The 19781-nt window shown below is 39.3% G+C and overlaps 1 protein-coding gene across 3 annotated transcripts in view; it reads right to left on the bottom strand.

Moving 5' to 3' along the window:
- Positions 1-1236: 1236 nt before the first annotated feature.
- LOC114466744 (collagen alpha-1(XX) chain) overlaps positions 1237-19781 on the bottom strand; it is a 42377-nt gene continuing 23832 nt past the window's right edge. For all 3 annotated transcript variants that reach the window (XM_028452453.1, XM_028452452.1, XM_028452454.1), the window contains 27 exons: positions 18838-18964; positions 18622-18761; positions 18405-18537; positions 17401-17546; positions 17193-17322; positions 15067-15183; positions 14824-14973; positions 13948-14004; positions 12903-12941; positions 12676-12814; positions 11386-11528; positions 11005-11114; positions 9632-9790; positions 7006-7083; positions 5463-5549; positions 5318-5371; positions 5136-5231; positions 4984-5037; positions 4854-4907; positions 4669-4722; positions 3061-3132; positions 2949-2984; positions 2804-2870; positions 2506-2694; positions 2356-2433; positions 2121-2282; positions 1237-1691 (listed from right to left, as the gene is read on the bottom strand). In XM_028452453.1, the coding sequence (XP_028308254.1) occupies positions 1663-1691; positions 2121-2282; positions 2356-2433; positions 2506-2694; positions 2804-2870; positions 2949-2984; positions 3061-3132; positions 4669-4722; positions 4854-4907; positions 4984-5037; positions 5136-5231; positions 5318-5371; positions 5463-5549; positions 7006-7083; positions 9632-9790; positions 11005-11114; positions 11386-11528; positions 12676-12814; positions 12903-12941; positions 13948-14004; positions 14824-14973; positions 15067-15183; positions 17193-17322; positions 17401-17546; positions 18405-18537; positions 18622-18761; positions 18838-18964 (2700 nt within the window). In that variant the 3' untranslated portion in view covers positions 1237-1662. The remainder of the gene's footprint in view (positions 1692-2120; positions 2283-2355; positions 2434-2505; positions 2695-2803; positions 2871-2948; positions 2985-3060; positions 3133-4668; positions 4723-4853; positions 4908-4983; positions 5038-5135; positions 5232-5317; positions 5372-5462; positions 5550-7005; positions 7084-9631; positions 9791-11004; positions 11115-11385; positions 11529-12675; positions 12815-12902; positions 12942-13947; positions 14005-14823; positions 14974-15066; positions 15184-17192; positions 17323-17400; positions 17547-18404; positions 18538-18621; positions 18762-18837; positions 18965-19781) is intronic.

The raw sequence follows: 19781 nt of genomic DNA on the forward strand, positions 1-19781 counted from the left end.
TGATCCGCTTCATGTTCACACAAGACCAAACAAACTGGATTTGCTGGTGTATGCATATATAATGTCTATGGGTGTATGTATTAGAGTGGACATGGGTCCTACAGGGGCATGCACACTAATAGCGTAGTAAATATTTACACGTATACGTACAATATTTTTGGTATTTTAATTTTTCCTATGGTAAACCCTAATTCTAACCCTAAAAATTAAGATTTCCTTTTTTTCAAAATGACTAACGCGCATGCGCTGTTCGCAGGTGCGCATGCCCACTGTCTACCTGTTAGTCTATTCATACGGAATCGTATGAATAGACTAACAGTCTTTTCATACGGGAAATACCCTAAAATGTTTTGTTTTTTTGTATATGTATTTTTAAAGGTGGAATTTGCCGTGTTAAATATTTTAAAATGAAAAAATATGTATGACAAAAGTGGGACACGAACACACATTAGCAGAAGGAAGAATTCTTGAGTGCAGTCCCTTAGACCAGGGGTTCTCAACTCGTCTCGCCCTGGGACCCACATTTTGCCTCGGTCATCAAATCGCGACCCACTTTTTTTTAATTTTATTTTTTTTTAATTCAACCAACCACATGTAGTTTTTTTTTTCAAAGATAACTGTTGAAAACACGCATATATAATCTTTTTTTTTTTTTTAAACATAACTATATATATTTTGCTGTGCAACATGCATTTCATAGCATGCCTGTCAGAAGAAAAGTTTCTTTCAATATAAAAGACCAACATGACAGACGTTAAGTAGTTTTTTTTGCTCAGCTTTCCTTGACCCACCCAGTACAGGTCCGCGACCCACTTTTGGGTCCCGACCCACCAGTTGAGAATCACTGCCTTAGACCACTCCTACATCCTGGCACAGCGACACAAAGCAGGCACATGTTCTTCGCTAACTGAGCACATGTGGGCTGATATTTCTTTTTTTTGAAAGGCAGATTGATCTTAAGTCTATTGATTGACAAGAAAGGTCCATCTATAGGCATTTACTCTGTTTATACATTCATTTTTTTATGTTCACAGAATAACTTTTAACACCAAAAAATGCATTTTTAATATATTTTTGATTTTAGTTAACTAACCACACATGTGTGGTTAGAGATTAAATTACCTGAGCTGGATTTAACAAAGCTCAGAATTAAAAATGTAAAGACAAGAGCTCAGTCAGCTTCATAAAAATGAATGTAGTAAAGACGACTCATGACACAAAGGACGAGAGACACTCTCACAGTATAACTCACACCATGGTGTTTCCTAAGTGTGGACACCATGGGCGATGCTTTTCATTCTCTTTGAGGCAGTTAAGGTTAGAATGACAGATACAATACAGCGAGGCTAAAATACAGTGCATGAATACATGGACATGATAACTAAAGTTTCCAGTGCGAATGCTGACAGAATGCTTTCATCCATCTTCAGAGACTTTTCTACATCACAAAGCTCTTGGAGTCAGTCCCAGCTGATGGGAGGGACCTTTATGGCACCAGGACACACAGACCCCTCCCCTCCCTGGGATTTGTCCTTATTCTACATCAGGTTGAGCTTCAACTTCAGTCAGCGTTGAGTTCAGCTTTGACAGCCCCCCAGGAAAGCTTTCCAGCGCGATCCTCAAACTGTCCTTCAGCAGTCACTGAGTCAGAGGGCCCCTCCCTCAAGGCTGGTAGCCATAAAAAAGGTCCTCTGGAAGCAAAGATAAAACAGTCATCAGTAGGAGTGGCGAAAAATAACTTGATATTTTATTAATCGTGATTTTATTGTTGATGAATATGAAGCAATTCTAAATCAGTTGTAGATATGTTAGCACCTCCAAATACACAAATTCAATTAAACTCCACAGTTTCCCCATGCTTCTATCACATGATGACAACAATTTTTAATCTCAAATTGTTTAAAAAAACAACCTTCTAAATCCTTTCTATCTCATGCATTTTACCTATAATTATTCCATAAAATTACTCAAAATTAGACAAAAAATTGGTCACAAAATCTTGATATCGTCACTTACATTAATGATAATAATGTCTTGGATTTATATGGTGACACTATGATGATAAAAAGGTGTAATCGCTGTCGTGTGGTAGGCCACATCTACATCAGGCATGAGCTAACCTGTTTGAGGGGGGGCTCTGTTGCAGCCTCCACTGCTGTCACACACACCCGGGGGTCCAATTTCACCTGGCTTACCAGGAGCTCCGGGAAGTCCAGATTTTCCTGGCTTACCAACCTCTCCTTTGGGACCTGGGACCCCCAGCTTGGATTCACCTGCTGGTCCTGAGACACAGAGACAGAACAGGGCGTGTTGATGGAGAGCTGAGGTCACAGTGCATGGTGTGTGTTGGAGTACCTGCAAACCCTTTGAGCCCCGGGGGCCCCTGAGTGTTGGTCCCTGGGTGGCCTTTATCTCCGAACGGGCCCCTCCTTCCTGCACAGAACCCAACCCCTCGGTGAGCTCCTGCTTCATTTCATCAGACCAGGAACTTCAGAGTAATCTTACCCTGCTCTCCTGGATATCCAGGCTTTCCAGGTCTTCCTCTGGAGCCCACATGCCCCTGGGCCCCTCTAGCTCCTGGTGGACCCTTCGGCCCCGGTATACCAGGTTCTCCTGGGGCTCCCACTGGTTCCTCGATGGGAGATGGTTTCCGACTGATCTCGTTAATTAATGCGTCGAGTTTGAGGACTTCCTCTGAAAAAGAGAACTTCTTAGCTTCATCCTGTGACGAATGAAGCTTTAACTGTGTGTCTACTAGTCCCTCCCTATAGCCCCTTCCTCTGGCCCCTCCCTGTCCACTCACTGTGCACCAGTTCTTCGCAGGCCTGTGTGACCAGCTGATAGATCATGGACATGGACTGAGGCTCTCCCTGTGAAACAGCAGCAGATCCATCAGTGTAGGTTTGACTTCAAGTGAGTGTGACATTAAAGGCCCCTCCCCCCCTTACCTTTTCTCCTCGTTCACCTTTATTCCCCGACAGGCCCTGTGAAGCATAGCATAGAGCTGTAACCATGGATACTGCATCATGTACCTGATTGTTTTTGGTACTCTGGTCCCACCGTAGGTCCGACAGTTCCTGATGGACCCCGATCACCTATCGGTCCTGGGTATCCTGGCATTCCTTGCAGACCCTGTAGGAGACAAAGAAGCTTGAATGGTGAATGGACAGACTCAGAGATATAGATCTATTATAGATCTATGAGCAGTGCTACATAGTCATGTGACATAAGGCAGTAACTGATACTTGATGCTGCATTACTCCATTAATTTTATGTAGATTAGTGAATTAAGTCTAATTTATAGATTAGTGAATTAAGTCTAATTTATAGATTAGTGAATTAAGTCTAATTTATAGATTAGTGAATTAAGTCTAATTTATAGATTAGTGAATTAAGTCTAATTTATAGATTAGTGAATTAAGTCTAATTTATAGATTAGTGAATTAAGTCTAATTTATAGATTAGTGAATTAAGTCTAATTTATAGATTGGTGAATTATGTCTAATTTATAGATTAGTGAATTAGGTCTAATTTATAGATTAGTGAATTAAGTCTAATTTATAGATTGGTGAATTAAGTCTAATTTATAGATTGGTGAATTAAGTCTAATTTATAGATTGGTGAATTAAGTCTAATTTATAGATTAGTGAATTAAGTCTAATTTATAGATTAGTGAATTAAGTCTAATTTATAGATTAGTGAATTAAGTCTAATTTATAGATTGGTGAATTAAGTCTAATTTATAGATTGGTGAATTAAGTCTAATTTATAGATTGGTGAATTAAGTCTAATTTATAGATTAGTGAATTAAGTCTAATTTATAGATTGGTAAATTAAGTCTAATTTATAGATTGGTGAATTAAGTCTAATTTATAGATTGGTGAATTAAGTCTAATTTATAGATTGGTGAATTAAGTCTAATTTATAGATTGGTGAATTAAGTCTAATTTATAGATTGGTGAATTAAGTCTAATTTATAGATTGGTGAATTAAGTCTAATTTATAGATTGGTGAATTAGGTCTAATTTATAGATTGGTAAATTAAGTCTAATTTATAGATTAGTGAATTAAGTCTAATTTATAGATTAGTGAATTAAGTCTAATTTATAGATTGGTGAATTAAGTCTAATTTATAGATTAGTGAATTAAGTCTAATTTATAGATTAGTGAATTAAGTCTAATTTATAGATTGGTGAATTAGGTCTAATTTATAGATTAGTGAATTAAGTCTAATTTATAGATTGGTGAATTAGGTCTAATTTATAGATTAGTGAATTAAGTCTAATTTATAGATTAGTGAATTAAGTCTAATTTATAGATTGGTGAATTAGGTCTAATTTATAGATTAGTGAATTAAGTCTAATTTATAGATTAGTGAATTAAGTCTAATTTATAGATTAGTGAATTAAGTCTAATTTATAGATTAGTGAATTAAGTCTAATTTATAGATTGGTGAATTAGGTCTAATTTATAGATTAGTGAATTAAGTCTAATTTATAGATTAGTGAATTAAGTCTAATTTATAGATTGGTGAATTAGGTCTAATTTATAGATTGGTAAATTAAGTCTAATTTATAGCTTGGTGAATTAAGTCTAATTTAACCGGTCACTTAAAGTAAAAATGAGTTGGACAGCCCTGACCTATAGGGGCCGTTTGAAGACACTTACCCTGAGTCCAGTGAGGCCCGGCGGTCCGATGCTGCCCTCTGCCCCCCTGATGCCCTGTGACAAAGGTTCAGAGAATTCACAGATAAAGAGTTAAATTTGGAAGTCAAGTCAATTTAAAAAAAAATTATGAAATAAATAAAAATACAGAACCAAAAATGCCAGAAGCTGCTGCTGTGATCACTCACCTTTGGACCGGCCATCCCCTCCTCACCCTTTGGGCCAGGAGGTCCTGGTACGCCCTACAGGGAGGGTTGAAAGCAGATGGTGGCTTTATGAAGTGCACAGCAAATACTGACTGTTGGGCTATGAATCTACCTGTATCCCAGGTCGCCCAGGGTCTCCCTTCTCTCCCCTCGCTCCCGGAGGACCCTAATAATCCACGAGAAAAGAAATTAATGCAACACAGATATTTCACTGACACACACACGCACACACGCACACACACACACACACACACAGACACACACCATTTTTCCAGTCACTGCCATCCCTAGGGGGCCTGGACTGCCAACGGCTCCGAGGCCTCCTTCAAAGCCAGGTTTTCCTGGGGGGCCCACCTCCCCCTGAAACACACATCACATCACAGCATTAGTTTAGTGTAGAAAGTCTTTTGCTGAAAACTCTCAGCACTAAAAAGGCAGAATCAGACCTTCTGACCGGGCTCCCCTTTCTCGCCTTTTGCTCCTCGAGGACCAGGTTTCCCCTGTGAAAGTAATTAGATCATCAGAGAGCAGTTCAGTGCTGGTTCAGTGCTGGTGAGCGCACGGGATAATAGAGGAACAATAGTGACATACGTTTGGTCCAGGCTCACCAGGAGCTCCAGGGATGTCTGAGGAGCAGGTACAGGAATAGGCAGGAGCAGGGCAGCTTTCCTCATCCCTCTGAGACACACACACACACACACACACACACACACACCACAGAGTCGACCTTACAGTAGAATCCACCACCACCACCTGCTCCTGCTCACATGAACTACACCACATCACAAGATTTCCAACACAAGTCAGTTTAAAACTTCTGGTTTTAAGCTCTGAAATAAGCTGATATGCGATTTATTTGGTGGCAGGTTTGAAACACAATGATCCTGATTTATCAACCTTTGCGTGAAAACAGGTGCAAATGTGAGTGCACGTTGTGTCGTAGGACAGGACCAACGTGGGACTTATGAAACATTCATATCTGACCAATCACAGCGTACCAACGATTGGGTGATGACAATGAATTGCTGAATTTGATCGTCATGAACATGTTACGCCTTCAACTATTCCTGGTTCGGAGGCCCCGCCCACTGAGGTCAAACAAATATTGGCAAGGAAATAAAATATTTCCGTGAAATAAAACAAAGATGTGCTTTTCAGTAGTGTGAAAACTGGAATGTGTTGAGCTCATTTAAAAATTCTCTGTGGAAGAGAATAACGGAGGAAGTGAACAGCGTTTCTGTATTGGAACGGACTCAGGCTGAGGTTTGAATGAAATTTTCAATAATGGCAAATGATGGTTTGAATGAAATGTTACTCATATACAGCCTAAAAGCGTAAATCCCTGCTATTTGATCAAGACAATTCTTTACATTTAGACAAGGCAGGCTGGCGAGTGCAAACAGCGCTCCTCTAATCCGTGTGCATGCTGCTGAACCTATGCGCTCCTATTGAAGGAAAACCAAAAAAGTGCAGGTATCAGTAGCAATGTGGGCTTTTTACAATGTATTTTCTTTTCTTTTAATAATCCGTTTTGATCTGTTCTAAAAGTGTGTCTGCGGGTGCTTGAATGACAGCTGAGGCTTGTTTAATACTTTATTTTTAGTCTCAGACACATTAGGCTCGGCTGTAGCACAAATCCACGCACTCAGATTTGCGTACACGAAGTCAGACCTGACGTGAGATCTGATCATAGCGTACGATCACATCAGAATTATTACCGAAGCTTGCGTGAATGTACGCTCAGATCTGAAAGCACGCACAGTTAATAAATGAGGGCCATTGTGTCGACCCTCAGATTACATTCAGAGGTTTACATGAACCCAAACAAATAGTAGGGTAAAAATTATCCTAAAATTCTTGTTTTTTGGAAGTCTGCATTTAAGATTCAACCTTGACTCTTTGAAAAGTGTTTTGAGACACAATTTCTGTATGTCAGACTAGAAAAAGCCCAGAGGTATGAACCGTAAGAGCTCATTAAATAAATAAAAAGGGGCAAATGCAGTGAAATGATCCGAGCATCTCAGCTGAAGTGGCTGATGTTGGACCACTGTGTATGACGTGATGTAAAAATGCTTCATTGTTTTCATGCTTTTCTACAAAAAATCAAACCCTAAATAATAATTCACATGCTGACCACTCCAGGAAGATCACAGCAGGTATCCTCTGAAGCCCACGTGGTGTTACAGACGATCTCAAAGGACTGCAACTGGAACTGGAATCAGAGAGCAATGCAGGTCAGACACACACACACGTACAATCGCACACACGTGTTCCCTACACGTAGAACACGTGCTGTGCGTAGGGAATCATCTTCCATGGGACGCCACAATTTGCACTCTGGGAGGCACAGAAGGCGATAAAAGAGAGCTGTAATGTGACTGCTGCAATGACCAATCAGAGGAGAGAACTTGCAGATATGCCGAACATGAAATTCACATCACGAGTCAGGATTGTATGGAAAGTCCAGTGAGTAATTATTAATTGATGTCACCTTGATAAACACAAACTAGTTCATTAGTGAGCTGCAAAAACTCTGACATGTTAACTAGTCAATCATTGATTAATGTAGTTAACTAGTGCATACAGTTGTATGTTTAGTTAGTGAAGGCAAATGAGACACTTCATACCCCGCCCCCTCTCCAGGTTGCAGCGGTGACACTCGGTTCAACTCCACCCTGTTCGGTCATTTTTGTAGTTTGATAGAAGAGATACGATTATCTATTATCTATTGTTATTTACACAATGTCAACAACAGAAGACTTGTCCATCCAGCCTTACATGTTGGAGCCAGAGTCGGACCCGGCGGAGCGAGATGAAAATGAAGATGATGAACCTGCAGAACTCTAACAAGTGAGCTAACACAAGCACCGAGCTAAAGCTAGGGCCAAGCTAACGTCACAAAATGCATTTTAATAAAGTCTTTTCGGAGACAAAAACGGCAAAATGTAATGACTAATGAAAACTTTAGACTTTAATTAAATCACGTAGGCCATATCATTAAGAATCTAAAACGAGCACACAGCGCTAACATATGAAGACGGTGCAGCTGCTAATGCTAACAAAACAATGACAGGGACGTCTTATCATCACACTTTTTAGCGTTATTTACAGCTTACCGAAGTGCTGTGTTTGTCGTCTCCAAAGATAGAAGGAATTGAACCCTCAATCAGACAAAGTCTTTCGGCAAATCCTTCTTTATACTGGTGGAGGTTGCAGAAGCAGTCATCATTGAAGTGCTTCGCGCACACAAAAATGACCTTACCCACAGATGTCGGTACATTTCTGTGAAAAATAAAACTCAACCAGGCACTTTGAAAAGGTTCTGATGCTGGGAGACATTGTAATGAAGCGTGTGGGTTACTACATCCAACAACTGAACATTTTGACTTATCCTCTCGTAACTTCGGCATCCTTGAGCTTGGACTACAAAATAAAAGCGAGAAATAAAAATGGCGGATTGCTCGAAGTGTTGGGCCTGGAGTCGATGTCCTAATTTGGCAGATCCGCTGCAAATACTGTGACGTTATTCTTCAAAAAATGTAATAGAGAATCAAAAAATCGAAACAGATTGAAAAATATGACCAAAACAGAATATGAAGATATCAACAAAGCACCTGAAGAGATTAATTTAACTTTTCTGTACTTCTAAACACTCTAAATATACAACAAAATGCATTTAAGGGCTAAAAAAGTGGATTTAGCATGATATGTCCCCTTTAAGCCTTTGAGCCCTTACTAGTAAATAAGGTGGACCCATGTTTACTAGTGAACTACTAGAAGTAAGACATCTACTAGTAAAGCTAAGTAAAGTAATGATGGTCAAAGTGTGTACTAACTATTACTAGTGTAGGGAAAATTAAGCACTAGTTAACTAGTTACAGAAACAAAAAAAATAATGATAAGGTGGGAGGAGCATGCACCGAGGCTTCCTATTGGCTCCCCAGTCTATATTGAAACATGACAACCGATGAAAACTCAGGATTTAGTTGTTGTCCGCCTGTTTCATTTACACTATAGTTCACTAGTGACCATGTTACCTCAGGAAATGCAGCATGTTAATGTGAAAGTGCATCTTAGTGTGTACATTTTAACACGTACCATGAGCAGTCCTTACTAGTTAACTGTTTAGGGTCTATTGTGAATTTACATTTCAACTAGTGAAACTTCACAATTGTACTAAATTGTATCAGATGCTGAATGGGCGAAAAAAGAACACGTTTATGTTTAGTTCTGTTTGTGAGTTTAGAGGAAAGACACGCACATCGATGGCTCTAAATAAGCGTGCCGGATCAAAAAGCAGCACAGTGAAAAAAAGTGATAGAACCGCACAACTGTGATGCTCACCAAAATGTATCTCACACACACACACACACCCACACACGCACGCACGCACGCACGCACGCACGCACGCACGCACGCACGCACGCACGCACGCACGCACGCACGCACGCACGCACGCACGCACGCACGCACGCACGCACGCACGCACGCACGCACGCACGCACGCACGCACGCACGCACGCACGCACGCACGCACGCACGCACGCACGCACGCAACACACACACACACACACACACACACACACACACACACACACACACACACACACACACACACACACACACACACACACACACACACACACACACACACACACACACACACACACACACACACACACACACACACACACACACACACACACACACACACACACACACACACACACACACACACACACACACACACACACACGTACCAGTGCAGACCCACTGTTGGGTCCTCGGGTTTTCACCAACTTTCCCAGTATCTCAAAGCCGTCGGTGGGTAAGTTACCCAGAGGGCGGGCAGGCCTCTCCCCGACAGGCTGACAGTCAACAGACAGGGACACGCCCACCTGGCTGACGGACAGGTGAACCTGTGTAAAGAGAGCAGTGAGAAGAATGACGTGGGCACGTCAAGTTTTCATTTTAAACCCAAATACCCTTAAAAAGGAAGTGAAACATTTCGATGAGGGAATATGTTTCATTTGCTAAGTCGGTGCCTTATATTCATTTTCCCGCAGTTAATACAAGTCCATACACATTTGTTGTTGTTGCTGCTGTTGTCTTTTTCGAAATGCACATCTTTGCACAGGATCTGAACATTTTTGAAAATCTGTCCTTTTATTTTGATCCTTTATATTCTCTATGTATTTTAAAATCCTTCTACTGTTAGTTTACACAGTGGCTCAGAGAAAAACTTTTTTTTAGATTTTTCTGTATGTCCAGCAGATGACTTTGACTTTGATATTTTGATTAAATGGTAATGGAGCGGGATGCTACACTGAGTTCATGATGTGATAGAATAGACTATAATGGGCTTGCAATTACGATATGATACAACATTTTTGGAGAAGAAAAACAGGGAGTTTTACAAATTCATATAAAATGTAGATCAAATTGGAAAAAAAATCAACAGTTTCCTAAAGCAAAGAAGTTGCTCTTTACAGCCAATACTGATGATTATGATCATTTTTCGTGATTGAAACCAGTTGTTTGATGACAGTTACAGTATATATGTGGGACAGAGATAAAATAGATCAAGAGGGACTGAAAGAGGCCAAACATGGGCAGATTTTATTGAAAAATGTGAATACCAACTTAAAAAAAAAACCTCCACAGAGATTCAGAACATTTTGAATGAATATTGCTTGGCTTTTCTCTCATTATTCTTTTCTTTGTTTACATTAATTTATATTTCTAGAAGGCAATTAGGAATATTATTTCTAATCCTGTTTCAATGGTTAAGAGATATACGCATGCATTTAAGATTTTTCAAGGACAGATAATTTTAATGCATGTCTGATTTCAGATTTTTTTTTGTCTTTGTTATAAAGGTAAAAATGCATTTTTAAACCATACAGGGAGATAACTACATATATTATCTACTATATTGTATATTGGAGTTACAAGGCATATTTAAATACACGTAGAGTACCTATTGAGTATATGCTAAGGCCGGGCAAAGTGTCCTCTTTTTTGGAAATGAAAATTCAGTCATCCAATGCTCTTTATAATTTTTATTTCAGCAGAAATTCTAAGGTTTTCATGATTAATTATCATTCAACACGTGTTTTTATTTTTATCCCACCTTATGGAAGCTGCCATAGAAGAGCTTGTGGACCTGCGGCTGGTCAAAGTTCAGTTCCTGCACTTCTCCCCTGTAGTCCAGACTGAAGTACATCAGATGCTTCATCACAGCTTTAAAACACACAAATCAAATATACAGAATCAATGCATTTGCTTGTAGCTTACACAAACGCACAGAGGACAACTAAGACATTAAACATAGAGCACACAAAACCTCTCATTGGTTAAAAAAAGGTCAAAAATGAAAGAAGAAAGCATAAGAATGTGTCATCATGGCTCTTTTTGTAGCTGCAGTGTAAAATAAACTGTAAACTTTAGAGCTATATCCTCCAATGCAGTGTTTGACAATCGACTATTTCAGGGTTTGACACGAGTCACTCACGATCAATAACAACCCCCATCTTTGGCTGAAAGTCATTGTCCGTGAGCTGCCACAGAGCAAAGGGCTCCCTGGGTGAGTCGGGCAACACACGGAAAGCAATGCTGATGGTGTGCTCTGGAGAGAAACCAGCAGGGTGGATGAATCTAGGAGACGGAAAAGGACAGAAATGTTTACAAGATTTTTAAAAAAAGTGTTAAAGAGCTCCAGCTAATGATTCATGATGGCAACTGGGAGCTGCAGCAGAAGAGCAGTGAGGCCCTCACAATCGGCCCTCGTTCTAAATTTGTAGGGCCCCCAAAGAAAACGAATATATGAAATTACAAAAATACACCCAAAAGGACAACAAACATAACATATATAGCAACAAAAGTACAAAAAAACTTTATGGAATGACAAGATAAATGGACAAAATTAACCAAAATAGGCACAAGACAAATACAATTACAAAAAACAAAATGACTCAAAAACACACAACATTACAGAAAAATATACAAAAGAACAACAAAAATACAGAAAAATTACGCAAAACTATACAAAATGACAAATACAGAAAATGAACCAAAAGTTGCACCAGACGGCTAGAAATACACAAAAATAACAGAAAAATGTACAAAATAAAAACAAAATTACTTAAAATAACAAAAAACCTTTATATATTACAGAAAAATACACAAAAGGACAACAAAAATGCAGAAACGTATATATAAAACAACCAAATTACAAAAAAGAACTATATAAAATGACAACAGAAATACACAAAATGAACCAACAGTTGCACAAGACAAACAAAATGACATTCACAAAATGAGAGCAAACATACACAAAATGACTCAAAAACTAAATTACACACAAACACACAAAAGGACAACAAAAAGATGGCAAAATAATGCAAAAATGTACAAAATGACAACAGAAATACACAAAATTAACCAGAATTTGCACAAAAACAACATTACATAAAATAACTAAAGAAAACGTAATAAATTACAGGAAAAATACACAAAAGGACAACTAAAATACAAAAGTTGGACAAGATGACTGAAAATGCACAAAAATAACATGACAACCAACCACAACACAAAAACACAAGAATGACTCCAAAAACAAGCAAAACAAAAACAAAATGCTATACTTCTCTCCTGTGTTAATCCTCAGGTTGTTCATTATTTTAAATACTGACATGAATGTTGAAAAGGTGGCCCTTAGATCAGAGTCAGACAATCACATGTTAGCGTTCCTCGCTGTGATCACAGCGCTCTATCCATGAATGAGCGTAAAGGCGTGTCTCACTTGGTGCTCTGTGTCAGCTGGACGTCTCTGTACAGGGTGTAGGTGGGCAGGGTGTTGAAGGCAAACGGCTCTGCAGCTACACCGTCCACTGATGAGTAAGCGCTTTGGGTCAGACCAAAGGCCTCCATCATGTTGAACCCTGAGGCAACGCCACAAATCACAAAGGATGAACAGGTGAAGCGTCTTCAAAGCTGAAGTAGGTTTGGGCAGACTGGGGCTAGGTTTACCTTTCACTATGCTGCTTCTGATGGCCACTTCAGGACACACTGCGACACAAGAGGAGAGTGTGGATTACTTTACTAAAACAAAGTCAAATCTGCAAGTCTTCTTCACTCACTGCAGAACAAATGGAGGCCATTTATCCTGTCTCTTAATTGGAATGATTACTAAGTTTCTAATTGTATGTATTTTGAATTATTTTAAAATACACCTGTCAATCACTAAGGACAGAGATGAGCAACTATTATCACAGCGGTCGCAGAAAAAATGTGATTGTATGTGATCTGAGAGTCACATTATCAACATTCATGTCATCATTAGAATAATGAACAAACCAAGCATTAGAACAGGAAAGAACAAAGGGTTTTGTCTGGTTTTGTTGTTGTTGGTTTTGTGTTATTTCAAATTTTGACTGTTTATTGTTGTTTTGTGTGTTTTTCGAGTCCTTCTGTTGCATTTTGTTGTCATTTCGCGTAATTTATTGTCATTTTGTATATTTTTCCTGTTATTGTTGTAGTAATCCTGTTTGTTTTTGAAGGACATTTTTGCTAATTTTAGTGGCCTTTTGTGTATTTTTGTTACCGTTTTGTGTATTTGTTCTCATTTCATGTATTTTTTTTCCTCTGTACATTTTGCTGTTGTTTTGTGTATTTTGTAGTAATCTTATGTGTTTTTGGAGAAAATTTTGATTATTATAGTTGCCCTTTAGATATTTCTGTTCTCATTTTGTGTATTTTCTGTTTTTATTTTTCTGTTATTTTGATGATGTCCGAGGTGCGTTTGTGCATTTTTGTTGTTTTGTATATTTGTCTGTTATTTCTCTGCAGTATTGTATTAATCGTGTGTGTTTTGGGAGTATATTTAGCTTATTTTAGTTGTCTTTTGTGTAATTCTCTTGTCATTTCTGTTATCAAGTGTGGCCCCCGGGCCGCCAGCTGCCCGTGTCAGGCACAGGCCCTCGATGTTAACTCAATCCTATAAAGAGAGGGCACATTGGCTGATGTGGGATTATATTTTTAAAAGCAGGGCTCTCAGTGGGGGGGTAGGAGTCACCTTCGTTGTGGATGGGGTACATCCGAGGATGGATGGGGATGCTGGCTGGAGCTGATGCTGAAAAGGAAAGCACATGATTCAATACAGTTCTGCAGTGCCGTAAATACTCCACAGTTTAAACTTCAGGAGCTCTTCTTCACTGTCACGCTTTATAAAAACACATATAAATATATAAAAAACTGGTAAATAAATGGGACATAAATAATTAAATGTCTTACATTTATTTCTACACTTATTTATTTCTACATTTATTTATTTCCACTTTTCTGTGTCTGTATGCTAATGAGGTAGGAGGGACTAACCTCAATCTCATTCAGGATTGATCAACTGAGCGATCCAATCAGATCTGTTCCCGGAGAGACTTCCTCTTAACATTACGGGAAGTTGCCAACCACCTTGATAATTGTGAGTTTATTTTGAGTATAGATGGTATAACTAACAGAAGTGATTTTGCCAATATATTAATCTTCATCCAAGCCATGCTGGTCTGCTGTAACAGGAAGTGGATCTGATTGGATCACTCAGTTGACCAGTCCTGAATGAGATTGAGGTCAGTCCCCCCTATCTCATTAGCATATGGACACAGAAATGTGGAAATAAATAAATGTTGGAATAAATAAATGTGAAAATAAATAAATCTAAGACATTGAATTATTTATGTCCTATTTATTTACCAGTTTTTATTAATTTATTCACACATTTCATTATTTATTCCAATATCTATTTATACAGTTATTTATATATTTATACTTTTGGCAGATTTGGTCCTCCATAAACAGAAGGTGCGTGAGAGTTAGTAGATTGGATGTTGACCTTTATTGGTCTACTTCCAGTGTGTGGCAGTGTGTGTGTGTTTGTGAGGAGGCGTAAGCAGACCTGTTGGGTGGAGTATGGAAACAGCAGCGCCCTCTGCAGAACCAAGAAGAGAGTGCACGCTGATGCGATACAGAGTCGCAGGATGAAGAGCGGTGAAACAGTGACTGCTGCTAGAGTCATCAACGATTTCCTGTGTCGTCCTGCCTGAATCTATAGAGCGCGCACACACACACACCCACACACACACTGAAAGTGAGCACAGACACAAAAACTGATAATTCCTCCTTAGTCGGAGTGGATTACCTTTGACAGACTGGATGATGATACGATAGCCGTCGACAGCAGACACTGGTCTCCATGACACACAGATACTAGAGTGGTCTGACCTGACCACACTCACGCTGCTAACTCGCAGACTGGCTGGAGACACAGAAACAGCTTTCAGGTCCACATGGTGACACATCTGTCTTTATATTACAAAACCTCAGTGCTGCATTTGACACTGTTAATCACATTCCATTCAATAACCTGACTGTGCTAGTTCAGATCTTACTTACAGGACAGTGACTGCTTTGTCTTTTATACAGTATGTGGGGTTCCTCAAGGGTTCATTCTCGGTCCACTTCTATTGAACATCTACATGCTCACATTATAGAACATCACAACATCTCTTACCATACGACCACTTTATGCTGGTCCTCAAATTACTACACTGGCTTCGTGTGAGTCAAAGAACCAATTATGAAATCCTCCTCCTTGTTTACAAAGCCCTAAATGGCTTCAGAGCAAAATCCATCTTTGACGTTAGAATCAGCATTTATTTAAAGATCCTGGAGACAATCTCTAACATTTTTTAAATCGTACCCTTATTTCATCCAAAAGTTGTTCTTTTCCACTTCTGATGCCAGTGTGACCTTAAAAACTCGACCAAAATGACATTGGTTGTGCCAAGAAAAATCTGGTGGATGTTGATTTTGTGGCTTTCCACGGAAACACCCGAAATGTAACATCTCACGGAGTGACGTTATATCATAGGGGGACAAACCACTGTCCTCCAAAGAAACACAAGAAATCAAAGAAAGAATAAAGTAAAAACACATCTTGAATATTAGAAATGTACGTTTGAACATCACAGTCCTATTTATTTAATTGTGACAAGGGACAATGCACATTAACAGACAAATATGTAAATGTTCCAGATTGTAGCCACAGGCTAGTTTCCATATGTCTAACCTTGTGTTGTAAATTTAGTGTGATAACAAGAAGCATTTCCTTTAAGTTGTAGCGAAACCATGAAAAAAAAATAGATTCTACTTCCTCTGTCAGCTCAGATTTCGCCAATGCTTGCCTAATCTGTCATGAAACTTTTCCACTATAGCGGCATCTTTGTATTCTTGGATTCCTCAATCCCACAATGCAATGAACAAAACTTTTACAAACTTCAAGCTCATCACCATTTGTCAACAAACCCAATGTTTGTGATGGAGTCAACAACTATATTGTGAGCGGGAATTCAACCTTCAACACTTGTTTGTGAGTAAACATAAAAATATTTGAGGCCTTTATCTGTGTTAAAACAGGTGATGATAGTAGGGATGTCCCGATCCGAGATTGATATCGGACATCGGTCTGACATCAGCCAGAAAACAAATATCGGATTTGATCTAAAATCTTTGATAGATATTATATTATATTTATTCAATTGTAGAATACTGTAGATATTATGTTGAAGGTTAAAATTTACAGTATGTTAACAATTGGTTAATAATAAATGGGTGTGGAAATTGGAAGTGAAAAAGCTGTATCAGGACATTGCTAGATGATAGCTTTAAGTGTTTTACTCAAGACCACAGTATTTGAGACCAAGACTTGCCCAAGACCAGAATGCATTGAGACCAAGATGAGACCAAGACCGAGAGAAGACAGAGGCCATGGAAATCTATTTAAAAAAACCATGACAAGGTTAAACTGTTAAGAAACTTTCATTCTTTAGTTTTAGTTTCTTTTAAATACATTTGACAGACAAAAACTGTGTAAAACTCTATCAAAGAACAAGTCAAAATCTCAACTCTTAACAAATTATCTTAACTCTTGCATGGATTAAAAAGCCACTGAGAGAACGAGACAAGGCCAAGTACTTTCGAATCTGACATAAGACTGAGACCTTTAAAACGTGGTCTTGAGACTGAGACCAAGACCGGTCTCGAGTACCACAACACTAGCTTTAACCCACAAGTATTCTTCCACCTTTGTCAAGCAACATTAAAACATTAATGTTTACCCATAACGCAGGCAACATATAATTAAATAATAACTGGTGATTTTGAATGACACACAGACAAAAGATGTCTTCACTCTTTAAAGTGAATGGATGTAAGCTCCCTCTGCACTCCCTGAAAACCTGAAAACAAGCCCCGAGTGTCACTTACTGGTTTTGCCTTGAGCTGAGCTGCTGCCCCCCTCTCTGTTGTGGTACTCTGCAGTGACTAAGATGCTGTAACGAGTATCTGGTTCCAGTGACTCCAACAGAACTCGGTTCTCATTACCTGGAACCACCACCTGTCAACAGAACAAACCGAGGTGTGAGACGTGTGTGTGTGTGTGTGTGTGTCACACCCTGATCAACTGCGCACTCACAGTGATGTCCTGGGGTTCAGCTGCTGTCAGTTCCATATACGATACTCGATACTGCAGGACGTGAGCGTTGGGAGGAACCCAGCTCACCACCAGGCTGATGGCCGTCTCCTCAGACACCGTCACAGTGGACGGACCTCCACCTGACACTGCAGCCACACAAGCACAGCATCAACTCTCATCCACCGGCAGCTCGAATGCTTCAGACATCATAAGCTTTAATGTAATCTACACTGGGAAACTTACAGTTCATCATACAGAGTAGGAATAAATAAGTGGAAAAACCACAAAAATATTACTACACAAAATATTTACTGCTGTCAGCAGCAAAATAAGAATATCAGTGTTTCATGTTGTGGAGAGTTTTGTAAACTAATAGTTTTAGTTATAACTTTCATTGACTATAATTTTTGAGTGACAATAACTATGAAGAATTAAAGAAAACACATGCAAACAAAAATTAAGATATAACATGAGACAAAATCTAATCAGAACTAAGTTTCTTTTTTGGAAAGTAACCAATCAAAAATGTTTGTTACGTGGAAGGCGGGACAAGCTTTAATAACATCACATGTCAGGCTGATAAACGAGAAAATACGACAATATATTACCTGCACTACATATATACAGTATATACTGTATATGTTCATATTTCCTCCTCTATCTTTTTATCATTCTCTATCTAACCACCAAAACAAATTCCTTGTATTGTAAAAACAAGACTTTTTCTGTGGAGCGTTCTAACAAGATCCAATGGCACCAAATATCTTGCAATCGAGCACAGAAACACAGAAAAATAGAAATATTACTTTTGGTGACATTGCCACGTTTCCCCATGAGATGGAATTACGTGAAGGTTTGTAACGGCAATTTGTGGAGGTTGCATGTTCTCCCTGTGCCTTTGTGGGTCTAATTACAATACATAGCTCCATTCCAAAGACATTACATGTCTTTGGAATGGAGACAAACAACGTGTAAATGTTTGTGTGTGTGTGTGTGTATCTCACTGGTGCTGTAGCGTATGGCCACAGCTTCACTCTGGGCTCCATCTCCATAGAGGGCAGACAAAGAGATCTGATATTCCCTGTTGTCCTCCACCTCCTCCAGAATGGCTCCTTCACTGTCACCACTCGTTGTCAGCTGAACACACAACGACAAAACACACCTTCATACTGTGTACGCACACACACACACACACGCTGCTCTCCACACCCGTGGTCCCACCTGACGAAGGTCTCCTCCACTCAGAGAAATCCACTTGATGAGGTAAGAGACGACATCTTCTGCTGCAGCTTTCCAGCGCACAGTGAGGTCCGTGCCTGAGAAGTTTGCCACCCTCAGATCTGATGGAGACGGTACCTTCACTGAGAGACAAGGGATGGGATTAAAGCTGCATGCACAGCACACAGTGATGGACGGAGTCTGTTCAAGACGGCTTACATGTGGTGATGTTCGAGGTGAGGGCTGCAGACAAGCCTTGTGTGTAGTGAGATTGGACTGATACAAGGTATCTGGACAAGGACGACAAGTTCTGCAACAACACCGAGTTGGACCCTGTTACCTCCACCTGCAAAGACACTTCATGTCAAGCACTTAGAGATGAAGCAGCTGAAGCTACAGTTTGCACAAAGGAAGAACTTTAAACACCATTGAGAAGATTAAATTCAACTTTGGACGATTATCGGATCAACGATTCTGGATCAGTTTGAAAAATAAGAGTTACATCACTTGAACTCGACTTGGACTGGAGTCACAAATTTAATGACTTTAGACTTGACTTAACAAAATCACAAAGAACTTGTAACTCGACATAGATTTGAACACAAATGACTCGTGACTAAACTCGGACTTAAGCCTATTGTCTCAGGAAGACTTGACTTCCTACTTTTCCATGACAAAAGATTTTATAAAATGCAAATATTAATAATGATCAATAAGTCTGCTCAAACCCCTGCGGGACTGCACTCTGCCATCTGAAGGCAAACTGGACTGTAATTGACAGGTCCAGCTTTAAACAAACTGACAGCCAATCAAAAAGCAGCTAAAAACATCAAGGTGGGCTGAGACGTGCGCACACTAGCTGAATTTATTTGTTTATAAAAGCATTATGTCAGATTATATCATTATTATTTGACAAATATGTGTACTCTGTACTCTTTATCAATTAAATAAACTTGCTCTGTAAAATGGGACTAGCTGTGGTATAATATGGACTCATGAGGACTTTTGACTTGGACTTCAATGGCCTTGACGTAGGACTTGACTCTGGATTTTTGTGTCATGACTTGATACTTACTTGAGACTTGAGAAGCAGTGACTTGTTTCCACCTCTAGAAAAATCTCTCATAACTAGAAAAAATTTAAAAATTCATATCTCGGTTTGT

The sequence above is a fragment of the Gouania willdenowi genome, chromosome 7 (assembly GCF_900634775.1).
Source record: "Gouania willdenowi chromosome 7, fGouWil2.1, whole genome shotgun sequence".
Lineage (NCBI taxonomy): Eukaryota > Metazoa > Chordata > Actinopteri > Blenniiformes > Gobiesocidae > Gouania > Gouania willdenowi.